This window comes from Zingiber officinale, chromosome 11B, assembly GCF_018446385.1.
Source record: "Zingiber officinale cultivar Zhangliang chromosome 11B, Zo_v1.1, whole genome shotgun sequence".
Lineage (NCBI taxonomy): Eukaryota > Viridiplantae > Streptophyta > Magnoliopsida > Zingiberales > Zingiberaceae > Zingiber > Zingiber officinale.
In genome coordinates this window covers 80344182-80364308 of record NC_056007.1, presented here as the reverse complement: position 1 = coordinate 80364308, position 20127 = coordinate 80344182, and the positions used below count along the sequence as shown (strand labels likewise).

The window sequence follows — 20127 nt, the reverse complement described above, 5'->3', positions numbered from 1 at the left end:
CCCAAGAAATAAGTCATGAGTCTCATGTCAGTCATCTCAAATTCATGACTCATGGCTTTCTTGAATTCTCCAATTATTTTTTGATTATTTCCTGTAAATATAAAATCATCCACATAAATGCAAACAAGTAAGAAACTTTGACCTTCTTCTTTCATACTAGTGCATACTCATGAGTTCTTCTTTCATATAAAGTGCATCTCAAGAAATCATTTTCTTGTAAATATTTGTCAAATTAATTGTTCTGTTTAAGACCATAAAATTCCTTCTTTAGCTTCAAGACCTTGTCTTCATGCCCTTAACCATATATCTAATAGATTGTTTAATGTAAACATCTTCATTAAGATAACAATTGAGAAAGGCAGATTTAACATCTAATTGATAAATCTTCTAATGATTTTGAACGACAAGAGGTATCAGCAAACAGATTGTCTCCAATCGAGTTACCGGAGCAAATATCTCATCATAATCAATACCTTATTTTTACTTATAGTCTTTAGCAACAAGTCGTGATTTATACCTTTCTACTTCTCCATTGAAATTAATCTTTGTCTTGTACACCCATTTAACTCTAATAGTCTTATTATCTTTTGAAAGAGATACTAATTCCCAAATATCATTCTTTACACTGACTTGCATTTCTTCATCCATGGCTCCTCTCTATTTTTCATCCACTTTTGCTTCTTCAAAGCTCAAAGTTTCAACATCCGTAAATAAACAAAACAAACTCATTTCATCAATAGTATGAGTTTCATTGTAGATGTCATCAAGACTTCAATATTTTGGAGTTCTTTTCTCCTGAAGATGATTCTAGTGTGATTGATAACCCAGGTGCATGTGGAATTGCTAGTGGAGTAGATTCCTCTTGGACTTCTTGCTCCACATCAAAGTAAGGAAGAAAATCATAAGACCCTTGTTCTTCCTTAGAGCTCCAATCCCATGTTTCATCTTCATTAAATTCTACATCTCGGCTAATCATAATTCTTCCTTTGTATGGATTATACAATCTATACCCCTTGGAAATTTCATCATATCCAATGAAAATAAGTTTCTAACTCCGATCATTTAACTTGGATCTTTTTTGTTCAGGAACATGTGCAAATGCAATAGATCCAAATATTCGTAGATGTGATATAGTTAGCTTCCACCTATTTCATGCTTCTTGAGGTGTTACATTCTTCAAGTTCTTTGTTGGTGATCGATTTAAAATATATACAGCACATACCACAGCTTCAACCAAAACTCCTTAAACATTTCTTTAGACTTTAACATACTCCTTGCTATATTAAGTATTATCCTATTCTTTCTTTCAGCAACTCCATTTTGTTGGAGTGATCTTGGAATTGTTAAAAGACGACGAATTTCATGCAACTCACAAAAATTGTTAAATTCATTAGATGTAAATTCACCACCCCTATTAGTTCTTAATGCTTAAATTTGATATCTATTTTCTTTTTCAACAAGAGCTTTGAACTTTACGAATGTACCACATATCTTAGATTTTTTATTCAAAAAAATAAACTCATATCTTTCTACTGAAATCATCAATAAAGAGCACAAAGTAATAGCTTTTATTGAGAGATTCAAGCTTGATAGGACTACAAACATTAGCATGGACAAGTTGAAGTCATTTGGTTGCTCTTGAAACAAATTGCTTTGGAAAGCTCTTTCTTGGATGTTGCCTAGTAAGCATGCTTCACATAATTAATCAGGATGATCAATTTTTGGAATCCCTTTTATCATCTTATGATCTGCCAAAGCTTTGAGCCGATCAAAATTCAAATGGTCAAGCCTCATATGTCAAATCCACAATGGATCCTAGATACAAGTTTTCAAACACATAGGTCCGCAGTTCTTCAAGTCCAATAAGAACATCCTGTTCTTAGTTATAGATACCTTAGCAACAAGGTCAGAATATTAATCTCATAGCCAACGTATACAATCATTTATATGAATCTTGTAATTTCTTTCCAAAAGTTGACCAATACTTAATATATTGTTAGTCAATTTTAGAACATAATAAACATCACAAAGTATTTTATGACCATCATTCTTTGTTCCAAGAAAATTGTACATTTTCCTTCAATCTTCACCTTTGTGTTATCTCCAAAGCTTACAAAACCTTTCTTGCTTGTATCAAGCTCCACCAATTTACTTTTATTACTCGTCATATGATTGCTAGCTCCATTATCAAGGTACCATGTGTTTGCTTTTTCACTATAATCCTCCTTGAGTGCAAGAAACAAGGATTGATCTACATCATCTTCCTTGTTCTCTATTAGATTTGTCTCTTCATCTTCCATGTTTGATTAACACTCCCAAGCATAATGTCTAAATTTGTGACAAGAATAACATTCAATTTGAGATTTGTTTCTTCTATCATCATACCTCACATAGTTACCTCTTCCTCTTGCTCTTCCACGACCTCTTGTAAATATTTTATTTCTTTTATCAAATTGAGAAGGTTGCTTATCACTCCTTTGACCATGGCCATATATTTAACCTCTGCCTTTACCTCATCCTTAGCCTTGACCTCTACTAGAACCACCTCTTTTGGTCTTGAAATTAGTCGTCTTGTAATACATGTTCTGATTGTTCTTGTTTTACACAGTTCATTTTTTCTTCATGAGCTCGTAATGATCTGTTTAATTCATCAACGATCATGATCTCCAAATCTTTAAACTCTTCAATTACAACAACATGATTAAATTTTGTTCTAAGAGAGTGTAGTACCTTCTCAATTACTCGAATGTTAGGCACGGTTTCTCCAAGTCTCTTCATTTGATTAACAATAGTAAAAACTCTTGTAAAATAGTTAGAGATATGTTCACTCTCCTTTATAAAGAGTGATTCAAACTCAGCCCTTAGAGTTTGAAGTCGCACTTTCTTCACCTTGTCTACTCCCATAATAGAGTTGCGAAGTGTCTCCCACGCTTTCTTTGATATTGTCTCATTGGCTATTTTCTCAAACATGTCTTCATCCAAACCTTGATGGATGATGGTAAGAGCACCTTGATTTCTCTTTGTTTCTTTCTTTCTTTCTCCAAAGCATCCTTTTGGTTTTGAGATAGAGTTGCCACATCTAAGGGTTCTTCAAAACCATTTTCAACGATAATTCATACTCCTTGGGATCCAAGAATAGTCTTCATTTTAAGTGGCAAATTCTCATAGTTGAGTTTGGTAAGTTGAGGGTATTGGAAAGAAAAGGATTTTGATGTCATTGGCCCTGATACCACTTAGTTGAAAGGTAGTGGGCTCCCAAAAAGTTTCCAGGAAGAGAAAAGAATTATGGTATAATGACTTTTGTATTGAAAAAAAAATATTTACCTTGCAACTTTATATTACATGAAAATTTATATTATTCAATAATAACTCCTAGACTATATATCATTAATTAGATACATAAATTATAAGATTTATATTTCAATTGATCCATGAACATAAAATATTTATCATTCAACTTTAATTCAATTTCTAACAAATAGTACCTGAAAACTGATTTCCTGTTAACCATTTCTGCTAAAATAAATAATTAGAATAGCATCATATCAGCCATATGCTCAATAAATCTTTTTCCCATAACAAAATCAAGTACAGATATTAATTTCTGAATTTTAAAATTAGTATAAAAGCAACTAAAGGAGAAGTAAAATATCAAGTCTGAATAACAAAGCAACACGTATATAAATACAAATTTAACATAAAATTCAATAAATCAAAGAATGGACTGTTAGTGATTATAATCGATTTTCTAGTTAAACTTCTAAGCTTTAGTTACGTTGTCAGTAGAGAGAAGAGAAGAGGCAAAGGATTCACTGAAACTCACCTGATTTTGCTGAGACTTTTAGTTCAGGAGGATGGATTTAAAAAAATGGAAAAAAAAATCATGGACATATTTTAGTCAATTGATGAATAAAATCTGCCCAGAAGGAATATTATTGACCTAAAAATTAAGGTGCCTCATTCAATACAATTGATTGAACTAACTCTAATTCTTCTGGCCAGGAATTCAAACTGGGGAGTCTGATTTGTTCAAAAAATTAAGGTTCCTCGTTTGTTCTAAACGCTGCAGAAATTACTAAACGAGCAAAACCGTCCCTCGATCTACATTTAGGAAACCGGGAAAACACCCAAACTAGCTAACGGCGCGCGCGGGCGGCGACGGCCATGATGCGGCCGACGCCAAGCCGGATCCGCGGGTAAGCCCGCATCGAGAACACGGCCACCTCCCTGAAGAGCGCCTCCACCGCCTCCACGAACGGGTTCAGGCTCCGGATCGGCGGCACGTAAAGCGTCAGCGGCACCGCCGAGAAGGCCACCGCGAACAGAAGCTGCAGCATCTCCGCCACCTTCCCGTCTCTATCACCCGACGATCCGACGATCTGACGACCACCACCCGGCGAATTAGCGAGGGAGGACATATAATAATATAGCCAGGCAGAAAGCAAACGTGAGAAGAGACGTGGAAGGATGATCTCGCAGCGCAACTTCGCGAGAGAAACGGTTGCTTGTTATTAGTTTTCGTTGTCTGACCAAATCGAAAAAACACAACAACAACCACAACAGGACACGTCCAGAGGAAGCGTAGACCAGTTCGACGTTGACGGCCCGATAAATTTGCGCCACCAGAATTAAACATCAAGCTCCTTCCTCCGACAAACCTCGGTCAAGTCTTAAAGGAAGGCCCATGGACCCTTCGCTGTCCCTATTCTGCATATATTTTACATGGGAATTAAAAGCTTGTGTTTGTGTGTAATTGCAAAGATTTATGATGAAGGTTTACCTCCAGAATCCAGCAAACATCCTCAGACTCATGTAAATGGTTAGAGATATCCAGATTCCAGTGAATCCGTAAAGAGAGGATAATACGATCAAGCATGTAATACTAACAATGGCCACCAGGATCTGAAGCATCATGTATGATGATAAGATGGTCACTGAGCATTAACATCAAGCAAAGCCACTTAATTACCATGGAATATGCGGAGTAGGCGAAATCTGATGCGCCATAGTTGATACCGTCGAAGACGAAAGCCAACGCATTTATTGGTTGAGTCAGGGCAACAAACTGAAAGGAAATGAACTTGTTAACCAGTTGATATTGATATTCCAGCAAAATTATGCTGCTCGGCAATCAGCTCAAGTATTGGTCGAGTACCGGGATGCCGATGCGAATGAGTCGCCGGACTTCAGTATCCTTGGTGAATAATGTTGATACAAATTGCAAACCAATTCCGAGCGTGATGCATAGGAGCAGCCCCAGAGCCATACCCCACTGCCGTCATGATCTAACATTTAGTTCCAAGGCAAGAAATGGTAACTCATATTCACAAAGAAGGAGATAGAAAAGTATACTTGAAGAACGCGTGATGCAGCAAAGGTTGCTGTAGTGTGATCTCTTCGGGCAAATGCACTAGCAAGTATGGCCTGAAAAGGATCTGATGGATTAACCACACTGTAGGTTAAATAGGTAAAGAATGAAACTTGTTCCTCATAGTATTTTGCTTTGTAGTTTTGCTTAGTGAATGAAGCTTCTTGATCGATTTCTGCTGTCTATTTTGAGAATGTACAGAGACTAGTAGTCATAGTTTCAATTTCTTCCCTTTTCCTGTCTGACATATAAAATAGTTTGCCAGGAAATTGGTAAAAGTTCCTAACCTGTCCTGCAACAGCCAAACCATCAGCTAGAAGAGAAGTAGCCAACCAAATCTGCAAGCATATCTGAAATGCGGCCATGGGTACTGGCCCTTGTCGTGCGGCCATTGATGCAGCTAATGTCACACAGAATGTTACAGCAATCACCCGTGCGAGCAGTAGAAAACCTGGAACCCAGAAATTAAAACAAACAAACAAACAAAAATGTTTCGTGCATTGTGAATTACTACAGAAATAATGGGTCTAGCAGATGCATGAACAATCACCCACATTTTCATAATACTTAGTAAATTGACAATAATTACTTAATTAGTGTGGCATATTCATTGAAGTTAGTTACCGTTTTTTAAGAACCGACTGAACTGCAGATCCTTGATACTAGGAGGCAACACATCAACTTGTCTCAGCAATCTCCACAGGAGTATTAGAGCAATTAGGTATCTGCAATTAGGCAACCCATCAATTAGCTAAAGTGCACAGAAATAAGGAATTAATTAGTGTTCCAAGCAAAAGTACTATTTTTTTGGTAGAAGTTATATATACTTACTGAGAAATAACATGAGCAACTGCGGCACCACTAACACCTAAGTGGAAGGAGAATATAAATAGTGGATCCAAGATTATATTGGTTGTATCTCCAGCAACTGAGTTGATCAGAAAGAAATAATTTTAGTTGATTTAATGCCCACGTATAATAGGATTAGAAAAAGGAAGGAGAATTGCGGAAAACTGTGATGCTAAGCATGCTGCTTCACCATTTTATTGACATTGTGGTTTATTGCATACAAAGAGTTTGCTAACGTATGTATGAGTAAAATAAATAGATAGATCATTGAGTAAGCCTCAAAATTTTTGCAGGATTTTTCAGGAACAAAATCAACAAATGGATCCAATTCGTCCAATTTGAAAAAGTTGACAATTTTGTTGAATCTTCAGAACTTCTATAGCTAAGCTCATCATAAAGGTAAAAAGTAACAGAAACTTGTCCTGATATTAGGCTGCTGCTTAGATGTTAACTATTTATCTTCAGGATTTTGAGGGGAAGTTTAGTTGATAAGATTATGATGCCAAAGGATATTAGTTCACAACTCTACATGTGAGACTGACAAAACATAGTATGAATGGTCAAGTTTCAAGAAATTCTTTACCCATACGGAAGTGATTGACAAGTTAATAATGGAAGTTTCTTGAGACAGATGAACTAGAAAACTACTGTTTGGACCCATGTGGTTTCTCTCTCATTTTGTTGTATAGATTCTCCAACTGTTAACGGCAATGTAAACAGAAAAGAGCTGCAATGATAGGAAAATAATGATAATGGGTTTGCCTATTGTAGGTTCCAATTTCTGATAAGATGATTAAAAGAAACACAACATAACCTTTCATTGCAATCCTTAGAAGTTCTATTTTATAAATGGCAAAGAAAGCAATCGACAGAAAGAGTAAAGCCATGCACCGACATTGACATAGAGAAGATCTTTTGGCAGTTTGGGTGAGGGAAGAATTCTCCAAGTCTAACATGATGTTTAAATGTAATCCTACCAGTAGCATAAAGAGGAGTTGTTGTGTCCTTGAATCCTCTAAAAACACCTTGCGTTGCCAAAGATAAGAGAACAGCCGGAGCACCAAGAGACCGCAGTATCAAGTACTGAGATGCCGGTGCCATCATAGGGGAATCCTAGTGAAAAAACATGCCCTGTTATAGTAATGGCAAAGCTCATCTCAAATAAACTGGAAGTATCAACAGACAAATAAAGATACTACATTATGCATGTAAACAGATATTATATGAGTTTGGAGGTTATCCATGTACCCTCTTCTAAATAGGGATATCGAAAGGGCTAAATCGCACCCTCCTCCAACTAAGGGTGTGACATGCCTAACACAGGTCGGGCAGGCCTCAGCCAATGCCAACCTTGTCTTGACCGAGTAGCACCTCGCTAGCCCACATAGTGAGCTCATCTTGGACCTTGGCTGTGATAGAAATATCCTATTGAGGATTGACTAGTGCACTGGGCATAGTGCAAGTTCTACACTAAACAAGCTTTATAAGCATAGATGAATTAGTTACTACTAATTTGAGCTTAAGAATTATGGACCCATGATTAGGCCTAATAAGTCAATAGATCAATTTTCTCATCTAAGCACAAATGGGTGCAAAGTGGATCTAATCTAAGACTTGCTGAGGTATTGAAAAGAGTTTCTTTTGCAAACAAATAGTTATCACAATCCAAATAATTGGCATCAAAACTATACTAGGGAACAATTCATAGCAACAGTTTAGTGTGGAAAGTTTTTGTGCAATGCTGAAACTTGTCAACAAAGATGATGATGGCATAGTCAAGTAGTCAAAATAATGACAAAATATGAATCTTTGTGAAATGAAAAGGAAAATATTGTTTACTCACATATTTGACACCCATATAATTCAAGATAGGTCTTGCTGCAAAAGCAAGTAATAAAGTTTGAAGAAGACCAAGCGTGCCACCGACTACTAATGCTGAAGATGCTGATGGAATATGTTTACGATGCCCGAATTCAGTTGTCGTGGAGGATTTATCGGAAGACGAAGAGAATGTGCATGCAAGTTTATCACTATCTGATAAACCAGCAGAAAATTTTAATGCTTCAAATACTGATGAATATTTTTAATGCAGAAAATAGCTGAACAAAATTTTGATATATTGCCTAGTATTTCTGCTAAAGATTAGATCATAATTACCGAGATAGCAATAATCAAAATCGTTGCCTACCAGTTACGGGTACTAATTCTTCCATTTCACCCTCCTCTAGGAAGGACCCTTGGTTTTCCCTATTTTCTCCATGTACATTTTCATCTTTGCTTGCAGCATCTTCCTCAGCAACAAAGGATGTTGTAACACTAACAAGGGGAAAGATCGCAATTCGTGATACTTGATTGAACACTGCAATTGACACACCCACTGCTGCAAGCTCAACTGGACCTGTGATAGATGGATAAAATTTGAAAGATGAAAAATAAAACCGCAACAAACAGTCTGATATCAATGAGCCAATTTAATTTGTTGGTCAACTAATTAATCAGTCTCAGCGGATGTATCAGATGAAAACGCAAAACCACAGGAAAAGAAAGAATGTGGAGTATAATAAGTGCAATATTACATTCACAGAATTTGCTGTTACAGGGTAAAAGGAATCGACATTCGATAAGGGAAGATGAAAACAAAAATATATGAATTTCCAGCTCTTCAGTTGCATGTAAAAGATGGAAAACTGGGGGTACAACTTTCAATTTCAAAATTTGAATGAACAAAACAAACCTCCTATTTTGCAGACAGTGTACAGACAGAAAAAGATTAAGTCAAATGAATTCTTTCTTCCTCCAAATTCACATGTTTATTTGATCAAAGAGCAGTTATAAGTGGTCATTAAATGAAATCAAGTTTATAAACATTTCACAAATCAAAAGTACAAATATCTCCTAGATTGGTTTTTTTTTTTTTTTGAATCTTTTGCCTACAACATCTAGCAGCAATTCAAGCCTACATAATGAGCATAAAGAACAAAGAACATCTAAAATTTCAATACGCAAGGTACTTCAAAAACAGGGGGCCATGACAGATAGAGATGGAACAACCAAACTAACCTATGTGACCAACGAAACCAGTGTCAATCAACGAGGCAATGGGATCGGCTAGAAGCGCTAGTGCAGCCGGGAAAGCAATCCTCATAATCTCTAGTCCAAGTTCGTCCAACTTGAAGGAATTCCTATTCCACACGTTAGTAAACAAAACAAAGCTTTTAAAACCACCCAAGAAACTAAACAACTCAGGATTGTAAATCCAGCTTATCAGGAGATGCGCACCGTGGATTTGGGAATAATACTCGAAGAGGAGAAGACATCAACAACAAGGTAGACGAATCTAGCAGCCTGAAACCTATCCAAAAAATCTATCTTTTAGTAAGATAATATCGTTCAAAGCCAGGAAAAATTTCGCTCCTCGACATTCTTGTCCATCAAGTTCTAATTCTCACGACGAAGAAAATATTTTGTTATTCTTTATTATAGTTATTTTCTAGAAAAGTTCATTAATCGAAACATGAAAAGCAGTGCCACCGGCTCTTCGGAAAAGACAAAAGAAGAAGAAAACGTTCCGAAACAGATGGCGCACTGCCGTGCCAACCAAGTTCGTCACTCACCTGTGGAGAAGGGTGAAGAATGGCTCTGCACACGCAGCTTTACCTTCTTACCACAAGAGGGAGGATTTAATTAGACAGTTGCAAGAAGTGGAAATGGCGAAGAGGAATGGAAGAGAAAAAAAAAGGGGTCTTTTTTGGTGGTGGATTATATTGGGAGTGGATGAGACCGACTGATAACTTTCACCATGCTTTCTTTCCCCTTGAACCTCTGCAATCATGTAACAGTAGCCTTTCGTAGCCACCTGGTCGCTGTACTACTATTAGAGATGCCGCTGCCTTTGTGGTGGTGATGCCAACGGCCAAGCTGCTGTAGTGGCGACCTGGGACTTGCGACTGAGGCATGCAAATGGCAACGGGGGGATTCCAATTCGATGAGCAAAAGGCAAAGCAGTGGATGGCGTTGAAGCCTTTCCGAATCTAGTATTGCTGCCAGTGGTAGTCGGCCATCCACTGACACCATCAACCAGTGGAATTTGATGGTGCAATGGTAGAACTTCCCTACTTACAAATCCTTGAGAAGGGAAACAATTAAGAACACTTTCTTTGCTTTCCTAAAAGCGTAATCTCTCTAAAAAGACATTTTACCTAAAAATAAAATTATTTGCTTTTTATACTAAAATACTTCCGTAATTAAGTTTTAATAAAACTAGAATTGTGTTAAAAAAAAGATAAATAAATAAATAAATATGCTGACGTGATGATTTTTATTCAGTGTTTTAAAATTTTAATTGGACTAATCCAATCCGCTTGGTTGGTTTGATCTTCAGTTTGATTTTAAAATATTAATCTTTTGGCATGTTATTTGATTTTAAAATTTAATAATATATTTTCACATTAAATTAAGATTTGATTTAAAAAAACTATTAAAGTGGTAAAATAAAAATACTGCTGTGCGATTTAAATAATTATAAGATTATTTTATTTTATAATCATGAAAGCTTGAGACTGCATAATTGACTAGTCGAGGGGCATAGTCAATGATTTTAGTTTAGGGATAAGAGTAGGTGGGTACGGATAGAGAAAAACGAGAGAATCGAATGAGAAAAAAAAACTGGTTTAAGGATAGAAAATTATTAAAACATTTGCACACATCAAAAACCCTAAATTAAATAACTTTTTTCTTTATTTTAATCAAAAGTTATCTAGATTGGAGTTTTATTTTTATTTTATTTATTTATTTATTTTACTTGGACAGGAATGTTACGAGCTAGACCGTGCCCGGCCATTGCGAGCTCCTCTGCCCGCTTCTGCTTGGCAGTGTTTTTATGGTGGACGGTGAACGTCCACGACGCGATGGAAAAGGAGGACGGCGACGTCGTATAACAGCGATTGATTCGGCCGCTGGATTCATGGCTTTGCATCAAATGAATTGACTCGTCACCTTAAGCTCCTCCATCAGTAGCAATCATATATTGCGTATGGTGTGCTGAATTTATAAGAATAATTATTATTTCAGTTTGTATAAATCATTGTTCGTTAAATTGTAATTTGTTACTTATAAAAATTGTTCTTTGGATGAATATTTTTATATTATATTTACTTTTGCAACAAATATATGCTGTAAGACAGTGAAGTAGGATTACCTAGAACGGTGGGTTGGGTGGTTAATTGAATGAGATAGGTGCGACAGGTTTATAGTGTTGAATGAAGGACTTTAGGCAGTTGAATTGTACAGCTTGGACAAATACCGATTTATAAAATCAACCGGGTAGGTAGGGGGCGATTAGTTGAGTTAAATTATCTGAACAAGTCAATTTGGATGGTGTGACAAGTTAATAGATCAGTGATTTTACAAACTAGTGAAGTAGAAGGTTCCTAGAAGAGTCGATTGGATGGTTAGTTGAGCATGACTGAAATCTATGCATACTTCTTCCACAGCATACAAGCTATAAAATCAAATATAAATTATCAAAGCTTATCTATGTTGCAAAAGGCGGGTCCCGCCGCCCAGCGGCCCCCTCACCCCTGCCCCACGAGTATGAGAGGGAGTAAATCACGGTGAATACGGGCCCGGCGATGACATGGCGGTCGAAGGTGTTTAGCACGGACAGATATTGATGTTATCGCAATTGCTGCCGCAGACCTTCGACCTCCCGACCCATGTTGCAAGAATACCATGTCATAACCGGTTGATCCCGCCCGTGGGGGCTTTATCAAAGCTTATCTATGCTACTAAACAAGATTGATTAAGAAGGCAATCAAGATTGAATTCATTCCTTGCAATGAAGTACAAAAAGAAAGAACTTGAGAATCTTAGGTGAAGGGCAAAATCAATGTCATCTGAATTCAAAGAGAAACAAAAGTAAGCAGTCCAATTAATGGTCGAACCATGCTCAATAGCATTTACCTTATCCAAAATTCTGCATGAATAATTCTGTTGAAGCCTAGAGAAAGGAAACAAGTTTCTTATGACTCTCTAAGGACTTGAGAAAGGATATTACATGCCTTTTAGTATAAAAAAAAATGATAGTAAAAAATTTCGAGTGAGTTTCTTCACCACAAACCAATGGTTTTCCACCAGAAGCCCCCAACACCAAGCCAGATAATGATGTTGACGACAGAGACAAGGAATCCGTAGCCCCACCAATGCGAGAGCGGCACATAGTTTGCACCATAGAAAACTGGGGCAGACCCAATGCCGTAGTGAGTGAGTCCACCCATGAGATTGGAGAGGAAAGAGAGAACCATTGCTCCAAATAGGGGAGGGGTGCCCAGTGCACTGGCTACTGACAAAAAGGCCGTGAACATGGCTCCAATGTGCGCAGCCCCGCTTGCGAAGAAATAATGTGAATAGAAGTAGAGCAATACCAATATGCCAAAAGATAGTTGCCAAGAGAGACCCAATCCACCTACAAACTGCATCGAAAATGATTTCACATGTTAAAAGAGCAGCTGCGCTGAATAATGTTTGGATATTCGAGAATTCTTAGAGAGATTTAAAAAAATGAATAGAAAATTATAAGAAAGCCTGATAGTACTAATACTAGAACAAGTTTTATCTTCATAATTACAAGTTGGTGGAATATGGATCTACAGGATAGGTCGATAAGGAGACAAATATTTCCTTCCCTGATAAGAAAAATACTATTGTCCCATGTGGTGGCTCGCAATGACGTTGATTAATCTGAATACTTTGCTGCTGGAATTAAGTGGTGTATTGTGTCTAGCAATCAAGAAAATTCACTGGATGATACATCTAATAACTCTGATGAGCACTCAGGTCAGTAAATTTTAAAACTAAAACCCTTGGTTTCACATTGGCTAGCCTTCTACTAAATCAGGATAAGAGGCAAGTAATTATAGCCTACAGTTTACATTATTATACAACTTAGATCTGAGTGGAATTAATCATATATTTGTCTAATTATTCATTATAAAAGATTAACCATATCTTAACTCAGAGCTAGTGAGAGTGTAATCAACACTGATATAACGAGGTCATACTTGTATGTATATTGGCTAATATATGAAAAGAAATGTGTAAGTTCATACCTTGACTACTGTTTGACTAAACCAGGAGATGAAGCCATATTTGTTGAGATATCCAGCCATTGCAATTAAAGCAGCAAACCAGGTGAGGGTGTCCCATGCCACTGACTCTGCCAAGCATTCCTTCCATGTAACAACTCCTGTTACAAGAAGAACGGATAAACCAAGAATTGCAGCAGTTACAGCATCCACATTTAGTGCTCCTCCAAATATCCAAAGTCCCACCTGTGCAGAGCAAAGCAGATGGCAATTTCTTGTTAGATTTTAATGTCAGTGCACTTACAAAGCATCTTGACTTTACATGAATCTACATGTATATGTAGACAAACACATTTTGCTTGGAACATCACTTCTATGTATCTACATTAAGTAGGGCGACAGTCAAAAACAAATCAGGTAAATATTTGTTAGAAAACAAAAGAATTAACCTTGTAGGTGATATCATGAAGCATAATCAAGATAACCTTTTATTAATCTATAAACAGTCTGTTGACTGGTTAGCAAGTATAAAAAACAAAGGTCAGAACTAGATATGGATCTTAGTTTTAACTGGATAATATCCACAGAAATTACAAGCCACAAATACATACAAGTACCATTAGCATTTCTCCTGAATAGTTATTGGGTCAGAAACCAATAGGCCCAGGATGACCCTGGTCATAAAGGGCAAAAGAAATTTGTTCACATTGTAAAATCCACCATAGGGTAATTCAAAGGATAATTAAGTTCCCCTACAAACCTCAAGTAAATTAACGAGAGCAAAGTGTTATACTGCTTCAGATCCTAGCATAAGAAATCTGAGATGGTGAAGTTTCACTAAATTATGAGATAATTCATTTGAAAGCTACATTTAGATGTTAAAATAAGAAGACACAAAATAGAATGTAGGAAACCCACAAGAATTAGTCGCATTGAGATACATGATCGATGGTTTCAATTGAACTAGAAATGGCATTAAAGCATGCAAGGAACAAGTGTATAGACTGTTTTTTTTTTTTTTTACTTTACGAAATAGACCTTTGGTGCACTGCAAAAGTTTAGTGTAACAGATAAACTATAGCAAATTAACACTCGATGAAAGTGGCTAGCACTGAAGGACAGTGAAAGGACAAAAAATAAACAAAGCAACTATTACCGTCAAAAGCAGCGTCCCTGCCATGATAATCTCGTTCTTCGTCATCGGCCCCATTTTCTCCAGCTTCTCCTTGGCAAGCTTAGGAGCATCGGGACTACTCTTTACCTTTGGCGGATAGATCACGTAGAGTAGCAAGGGAACGACGATCAAGGAAATCAGACCAGGCACAATGGCAGCCACAGCCCAGTCAGTCCACCCGATCGTCTGCTTGATGGTATTGTAAGTGAGATTGGCACTCAGAGGATTTGCTGCCATAGCGGTGAGGAACATGGACGACGAGATCACAGAGGTCTGGAAGCAAGTAAGCATCAACCACGAGCCCAACCGGTTCTCTGTTCCATCCCCCACGTTGCTACCGCATGCTTGGCACAGGGCTTTCACCAGAGGGAGAAAGATTCCCCCAGCGCGAGCTGAGACAGAAGGAATGGCCGGGGCAAGGAAGGCCTCGCTGAATACGAGGCTGTACCCAAGGCCAAGGGTGGAGCTCCCAAAGAGAGACGAATTGGTAGGCGACGCGATTCCCCAGGCCCGTCTTGATAAAACCGCGGGCGAAGAAAAACGCCAGCGCAATGAGCCAGGGAATGGGGTCGCCGAAGGCGGAAAAGGCTGCAGCGAAGGGAAGGGTCTTAGTAAGGACGGACGCGCCAAGGCCCATCAGAGCGACGGCGCCGAGGGGGAGTGGCTGTGTGATGATGCCGACGATCGTGGCGAGAAAGATGGCAAGGAGCTGCCAGGCGTTGCGGGTGACGCCAGCGGGAGCGGGAACGAACCAAAGGATGACGCCGGTGGCAATCGAGGCGGCGAGGGGCTTCAGAGCGGCGCCCTGCCAGGGGGTAGGAGCCGGGGAGGGTGCAGGGACCGCTGCAGGAGTGACAGCGGAGGCGCGAACGGGGAGAAGAAGCGATCGTCGGCCATGGACGGAGGTCAATCCGGAATGAAAAGACCTGGGGGATGCGGATCGGAGAGCGTGGGGAATGCAGCCGAACCGAGAACCGGAGGCGGGAGTGTGTGAGAGGATGGACCGAGGAAAGGAGCGCCGCTGACGCAAGGAAGTGAGGGAGTGGAGGCCGGAATTACAGACGAGAACGGAGGACGCCATCGACGGCGTGGAGAGCGAGCTCGCAGACGACGGTGACACCCTCTCTCTCTCTCCCCCTCCCTCTCTCTTCTTGGTGAATCGGTGGCCAGAGGAGATCGATCGGATGCGAAGCCTTCGGATATATCGAGGGCTCATCTAACAAACTGTGTGTGATCGGACGGCGTAGACGATAGGGTGGATTAAGATGGGCCGCTCGTTTGGATGCCCGCATAGCCACGCCGTTTGTGGTGGGCGGAGTGTCCGATCCGATGATACGAAGAAATTCCTTTCGCACGCACGGCCTCTACCGACTCCTGATTGATTGGCTTGTTTCATTATTTTATTTGAAATGCCTCTTTATTGCGGCAGGCATTCTTGTATTGGAAATTGAAAACACAATTAAAAGAGGACCAAAACCCAAATCACAGAATGCAAATATGGAAGATTAAAACTCTAGCTAAGCCCAATAAAGACTGGGGGTGTATTCAGATATTAACAATTTTCAGAAATTATTTGACTCTATCCATTACTTAACAATCTAATCCACCAAAAGTTAACTGTAAATTTGCAGGAAATCAAAGACAACTAATAACAATATAACACCACAAAAAACATGCTTCCATTATTAAAACAGGCGTGAAGAACTTATGCAAGTCAACACATCTAAGCAACAGCCACAATTCGTAGCATCAAAGCTTTCAAGAGAAATTACAATGTATTTGGGACTACATCAGACGAATAGAACAACAAACGACTGAGCATTGGTAAAGAAAAAAAAAGATCTCAGAGCATGAATGACATACTGAAGTAATGGTATTGAAATAACCGACAGTTTGAAGCACTTATACACCCACAATTTCATTTCCTACAACATGCAACAAGATATTTTCCATGCCAAAAGAAAAAATTAGCCAACTCCATGATAATGGACTAAAATTAAAAATTTCAGTAAATAGCATTACAATAATTAACCATATGACACAAAGGATATCTTTGTTTCCTTCAAAAACCTACTGTAGTTTAGAAACCAAGATAGATCCCAAATCTGGAACAGGATGGGCTTTAAGTAATAACAAATCTGTTTTTATGAAATGAATCTGTCAATAACTTCCAGCTTCTTTCCCTTCACCACCCTACTAGCCAAAAAACACAATACCTACCGCCTAATATTGAAGCTGAAAACTGGCTCTTACAGCCTTAAGTTAAGGCCTGATCAAGTTGCATTTGTTCAAGCCATGCACCAAGTACTGCAGCTTGATCACATCCCTCTATCAGACTATTAATGGAATTGGAATTGTCACCGCAGATTGTAGGCAAGCCAGACGTGCTAGGAGACATTGCTACAGAAACTAATTTCTCAGGTGGTGATTCTTTTACTAGTGAATGAACCCATGACAAATCAGGCTCATCTACATTTCCGCGCATCTCAAAAGAGGACGACCGCCTAAGCCGGCCTAGCTCTTCTCCATTCACTCCCCAATCAGCTGCACCAGAGGGTGGTGCCCACTTGGACCAAGCTGAACTAACTGAAGAACAAATGGTTGGCGATAAAATGGGAGAAAGATCACGTGAACTCAGGCTACGGAGTGTCTGTTGCTGCCTCTCCCGCTGAGAAAGCATAGCAAGGCGAGGGCTCAACGGAGAGACAGGCTCCACACTTCTTGGAGACATGAGGCTAGGAGAAGTTATAGTGCGTGATGATTGCAACAAAGAATGAGCAGAGAGATGTTGGGCATCATCAGCTGTGGGAGAGAAGACACTTGTTTTAATGGGTGACAGCAGAGTAAGCTGCTGCTGTTGCTGCAGCTGATTGAGTATAGCACTCCTGTGAGAGGGCTGAAAAAAAGCCCCCTGATCAGAATTATACCTTGGAGATGAGGCAATCTCAGCAGAAAAAATTTCATCTAGGTTTGAGGGAGTCAAGGTTTTGTTCCGGGCAGAGTGGTTTCCCGCAAATGAACCTAACCCAGAGTAGTTCATATCATTTAATAGCTGCTGGGTATCAAACTCTGAGAGGTCCTCCAAAGGCATATCTCTTGCACTGAGAGAGGAGCGTAGCCTGCTTGACTGGTTATTGTTCGCTGGAAGATTCAACGTAGGCACACTTGACTGCTGCCAACCGAGAGTTGAGTGACCAGCACCATTGCTCAGTGGTGACATGGGTGGTGTGAAGGGGGCCATAATAGCAGAAACTGAAGATGGTGATCCGGGCATAAGACCCAAAGCTGCAGCCATCTCCAATGCAGCAGAAGATGACCGGGGAGAGGGCACAGCAGAGCCAGTAGACATATAAAGTGGACGCAGCTCCTCATTCGAGTGTGCAAAGAAACAAACACGACGGGAGCAGCTAGATCCATCCTTACAGAGCCTTGTGCGATACTGGGCTGGGTGAAGCCAGCACTCAAACACCCCATGAGCATACTCGCACATGTCCGCCCTTCGACATGTCCCTTTCCGAAAATCAGGGCATGGGACACAGCTATAGTGATACTTTCTTGGGTCACGCCGCCTAGCGTTCTCGCCTGGATGGACAAAGGGACACTCAGTCCAGTCATGAGAATAAGCTCGGGAACACGGACGGATTTTGAATGAAAACATGCGGAACTCATCACTAGCATATACACTGTTCTTGATGTCTGGGAGTGATGGATCAACAGGATACTCTTTCTTCTCAGACACAGCAACCCTAGGAAGATCAGAGAACTTAGCTATGGGTGGAGAAGAAGTAGAGTTGGACAAAGGAGACCCTTCCTCATCAGGTGACAAAGACAGAGGTGGTGAATCGGAGATAGAAGAGGTGGTCATCACGCAAAGAGGAAGACCGCGATATTCTACCGCCACTGTACTGTTGATGCTGCCTCCTAGAAGTTCCTCGAGAGCAAGCTTTACACCAGGCAACTTGGGAGGCGCCACGACCACATCGGCCGCGCGGTTTCCATTGGCATCAATCAAATCGGGATCGGCACCAGCGTCAAGAAGCAACTTCACAGCATCAACAGCATAATAGGATCCACCAGAGGCAGCACAGTGGAGCGCTGTAGTTCTATCAGGGCCAGAGGCTCGATTGATATCTACGGAAGGTAAGGAGACGATGAACTTGAGCGCATCGAGACTTCCGTATGTTGAGGCCACCATCAACGGAGTCCGATGCTCGAGCACCATGCGGTTGGAACCCTTCTTGCGGCCATACCAGAGGCCAACCTCATCAATGGCTAAGGGATCACGTTCGATGGACCTCCGGAAGGCTTCGACGTCATTGTTCGCGGCGTGCTCGAGGAGGTTTGACTCCTCCTCCTCGTCTATTTCCACTGTAAGGCAGTTCATTTGGATGCCATTGCTGTTCTTCCTGCAAAATCGAGGCTTGTAACTAAGAGAGCTGTAAGCACTACGAATCACGCAAATAGACCTGGAAAAAAATATATATCGATGACACAAAGATTCAAAGGAAATCACTTTAGCAAGTTCAGATAGTCTAAACAGAACAAAAATGTAAGAACTAGTTTACCAAAAAAGGCCTCCGATCTAAAGAAAGAGCACGCACCAAAGATCCCAAGCAAAAGCAACAAGAATAACACAGTTCGAACAAAAAAAATCAAACAATTTTTTTAAAAAAAAATAACAAACACTTTCGTATACCAGCTTGCCCAAAAACCCGTAAGGACTTAAAGTAGACTTTTTTCTTAACTTGATAATCGCTGAAAGTAAACGCAAGTTGACTAGATCGCAACTGATAACAGATATATGATAGTAGATCTTTTTTTTTCTACAATAAAACATTGAAGAAGAATAAATCAGCTTAGGAACATGATCGGAAGAAAGTGTAAAATTCAAATAAGAAAGGACCAGGTATTCCCTCACCTGAAGAACAAAGACGAGCTGAAAAAGCGCAGAATCAGCCTCAACAAAGAACGAGGATGATGTTCGATGAGTCCAGGCCTTTCAACTGTCCAAGTATGACCTACAGATGCCGGAGAACACCGCAAGCCCGATTCCGACGTTCAAAACGGGAAAAAAAACGTCGCATCTTGCAAAACTCCATCACCGAACCAGAGAGCCTGCCGAAGAAGAAGGAGAAGAAGCAGAAGAAAGAAAGGGAAAGAGGCCTCCTCCCGGTCCCAGATGCACCCCCAGATGAAAACCAAATGAAACGCTTCCCCAAATGAGAGCCAAATGTACTCGTTATATAGCAAATTTTGTTTCAAGAGCTCTCAAGGGTGAGAAAGTTTAGATCAGGCAACTACTCCATCCCTACCATAACGCAAACCCTAAACCCAATCCATACCCTTTTCCTTATTTTGCAGAAAAGTGCGGGCCCCAACTTCGACGCAGAGGCAATAACCGAAATCACTTTTTTTTACGGTGATTGGGTAAATGTGGTCAAGTAAAAGAAAAAGGCCATTTCTCCGACAAATTGTATGCGCTGCGATCTCCGACGGTTCAATTTGCTTCGCGATTCGGAAATTACCGTCGTAAATCCATGAGAACAGGAGCTGATGTTCAGATGTTAAATTACTTAATTATTTATTAAAAGACCACCATTATTTCACGGCACGAGTCGACGAACCTTTGCCGCATACACAAATTGCATGCGGCC

The 20127-nt window shown here is 39.8% G+C and overlaps 3 protein-coding genes and 1 pseudogene across 6 annotated transcripts; all 4 read right to left on the bottom strand.

The window, feature by feature from the left end:
• Positions 1-3869: 3869 nt before the first annotated feature.
• On the bottom strand, positions 3870-4418 carry LOC122034536. The gene has a single exon (XM_042593827.1). The coding sequence runs from the start codon at positions 4416-4418 to the stop codon at positions 4137-4139; it is 282 nt and encodes a 93-aa protein (XP_042449761.1). The 3' UTR covers positions 3870-4136.
• A 50-nt stretch (positions 4419-4468) lies between these two features.
• Positions 4469-10363, bottom strand: LOC122034535 (protein DETOXIFICATION 42-like). 2 transcript variants are annotated; one of them, XM_042593825.1, is made up of 14 exons: positions 9832-10363; positions 9497-9569; positions 9278-9399; positions 8406-8615; positions 8061-8251; positions 7195-7330; positions 6200-6296; positions 5993-6093; positions 5656-5819; positions 5353-5424; positions 5156-5272; positions 4970-5065; positions 4781-4902; positions 4469-4707 (listed from the first exon to the last, which is right to left on the bottom strand). In XM_042593825.1, the coding sequence occupies exons 2-14, from the start codon at positions 9532-9534 to the stop codon at positions 4671-4673; spliced, it is 1503 nt and encodes a 500-aa protein (XP_042449759.1). In that variant the 5' UTR covers positions 9535-9569; positions 9832-10363; the 3' UTR covers positions 4469-4670. The 2 variants fall into 2 exon arrangements, with proteins under 2 accessions (XP_042449759.1, XP_042449760.1); XM_042593826.1 differs by having other exon boundaries at positions 9497-9562.
• A 1771-nt stretch (positions 10364-12134) lies between these two features.
• Positions 12135-15664, bottom strand: LOC122034996 (annotated as a pseudogene).
• Positions 15665-16440: 776 nt separating this feature from the next.
• LOC122033714 (zinc finger CCCH domain-containing protein 24-like) lies at positions 16441-19801 on the bottom strand. 3 transcript variants are annotated; one of them, XM_042592864.1, is made up of 2 exons: positions 19392-19801; positions 16441-18879 (listed from the first exon to the last, which is right to left on the bottom strand). In XM_042592864.1, exon 2 carries the CDS (start codon positions 18855-18857, stop codon positions 16731-16733), a length of 2127 nt encoding a protein of 708 aa, XP_042448798.1. In that variant the 5' UTR covers positions 18858-18879; positions 19392-19801; the 3' UTR covers positions 16441-16730. The 3 variants fall into 3 exon arrangements, with proteins under 3 accessions (XP_042448798.1, XP_042448799.1, XP_042448800.1); XM_042592865.1 differs by having other exon boundaries at positions 16441-18939; positions 19392-19766; XM_042592866.1 differs by having other exon boundaries at positions 16441-18900; positions 19392-19766.
• Positions 19802-20127: the final 326 nt, after the last annotated feature.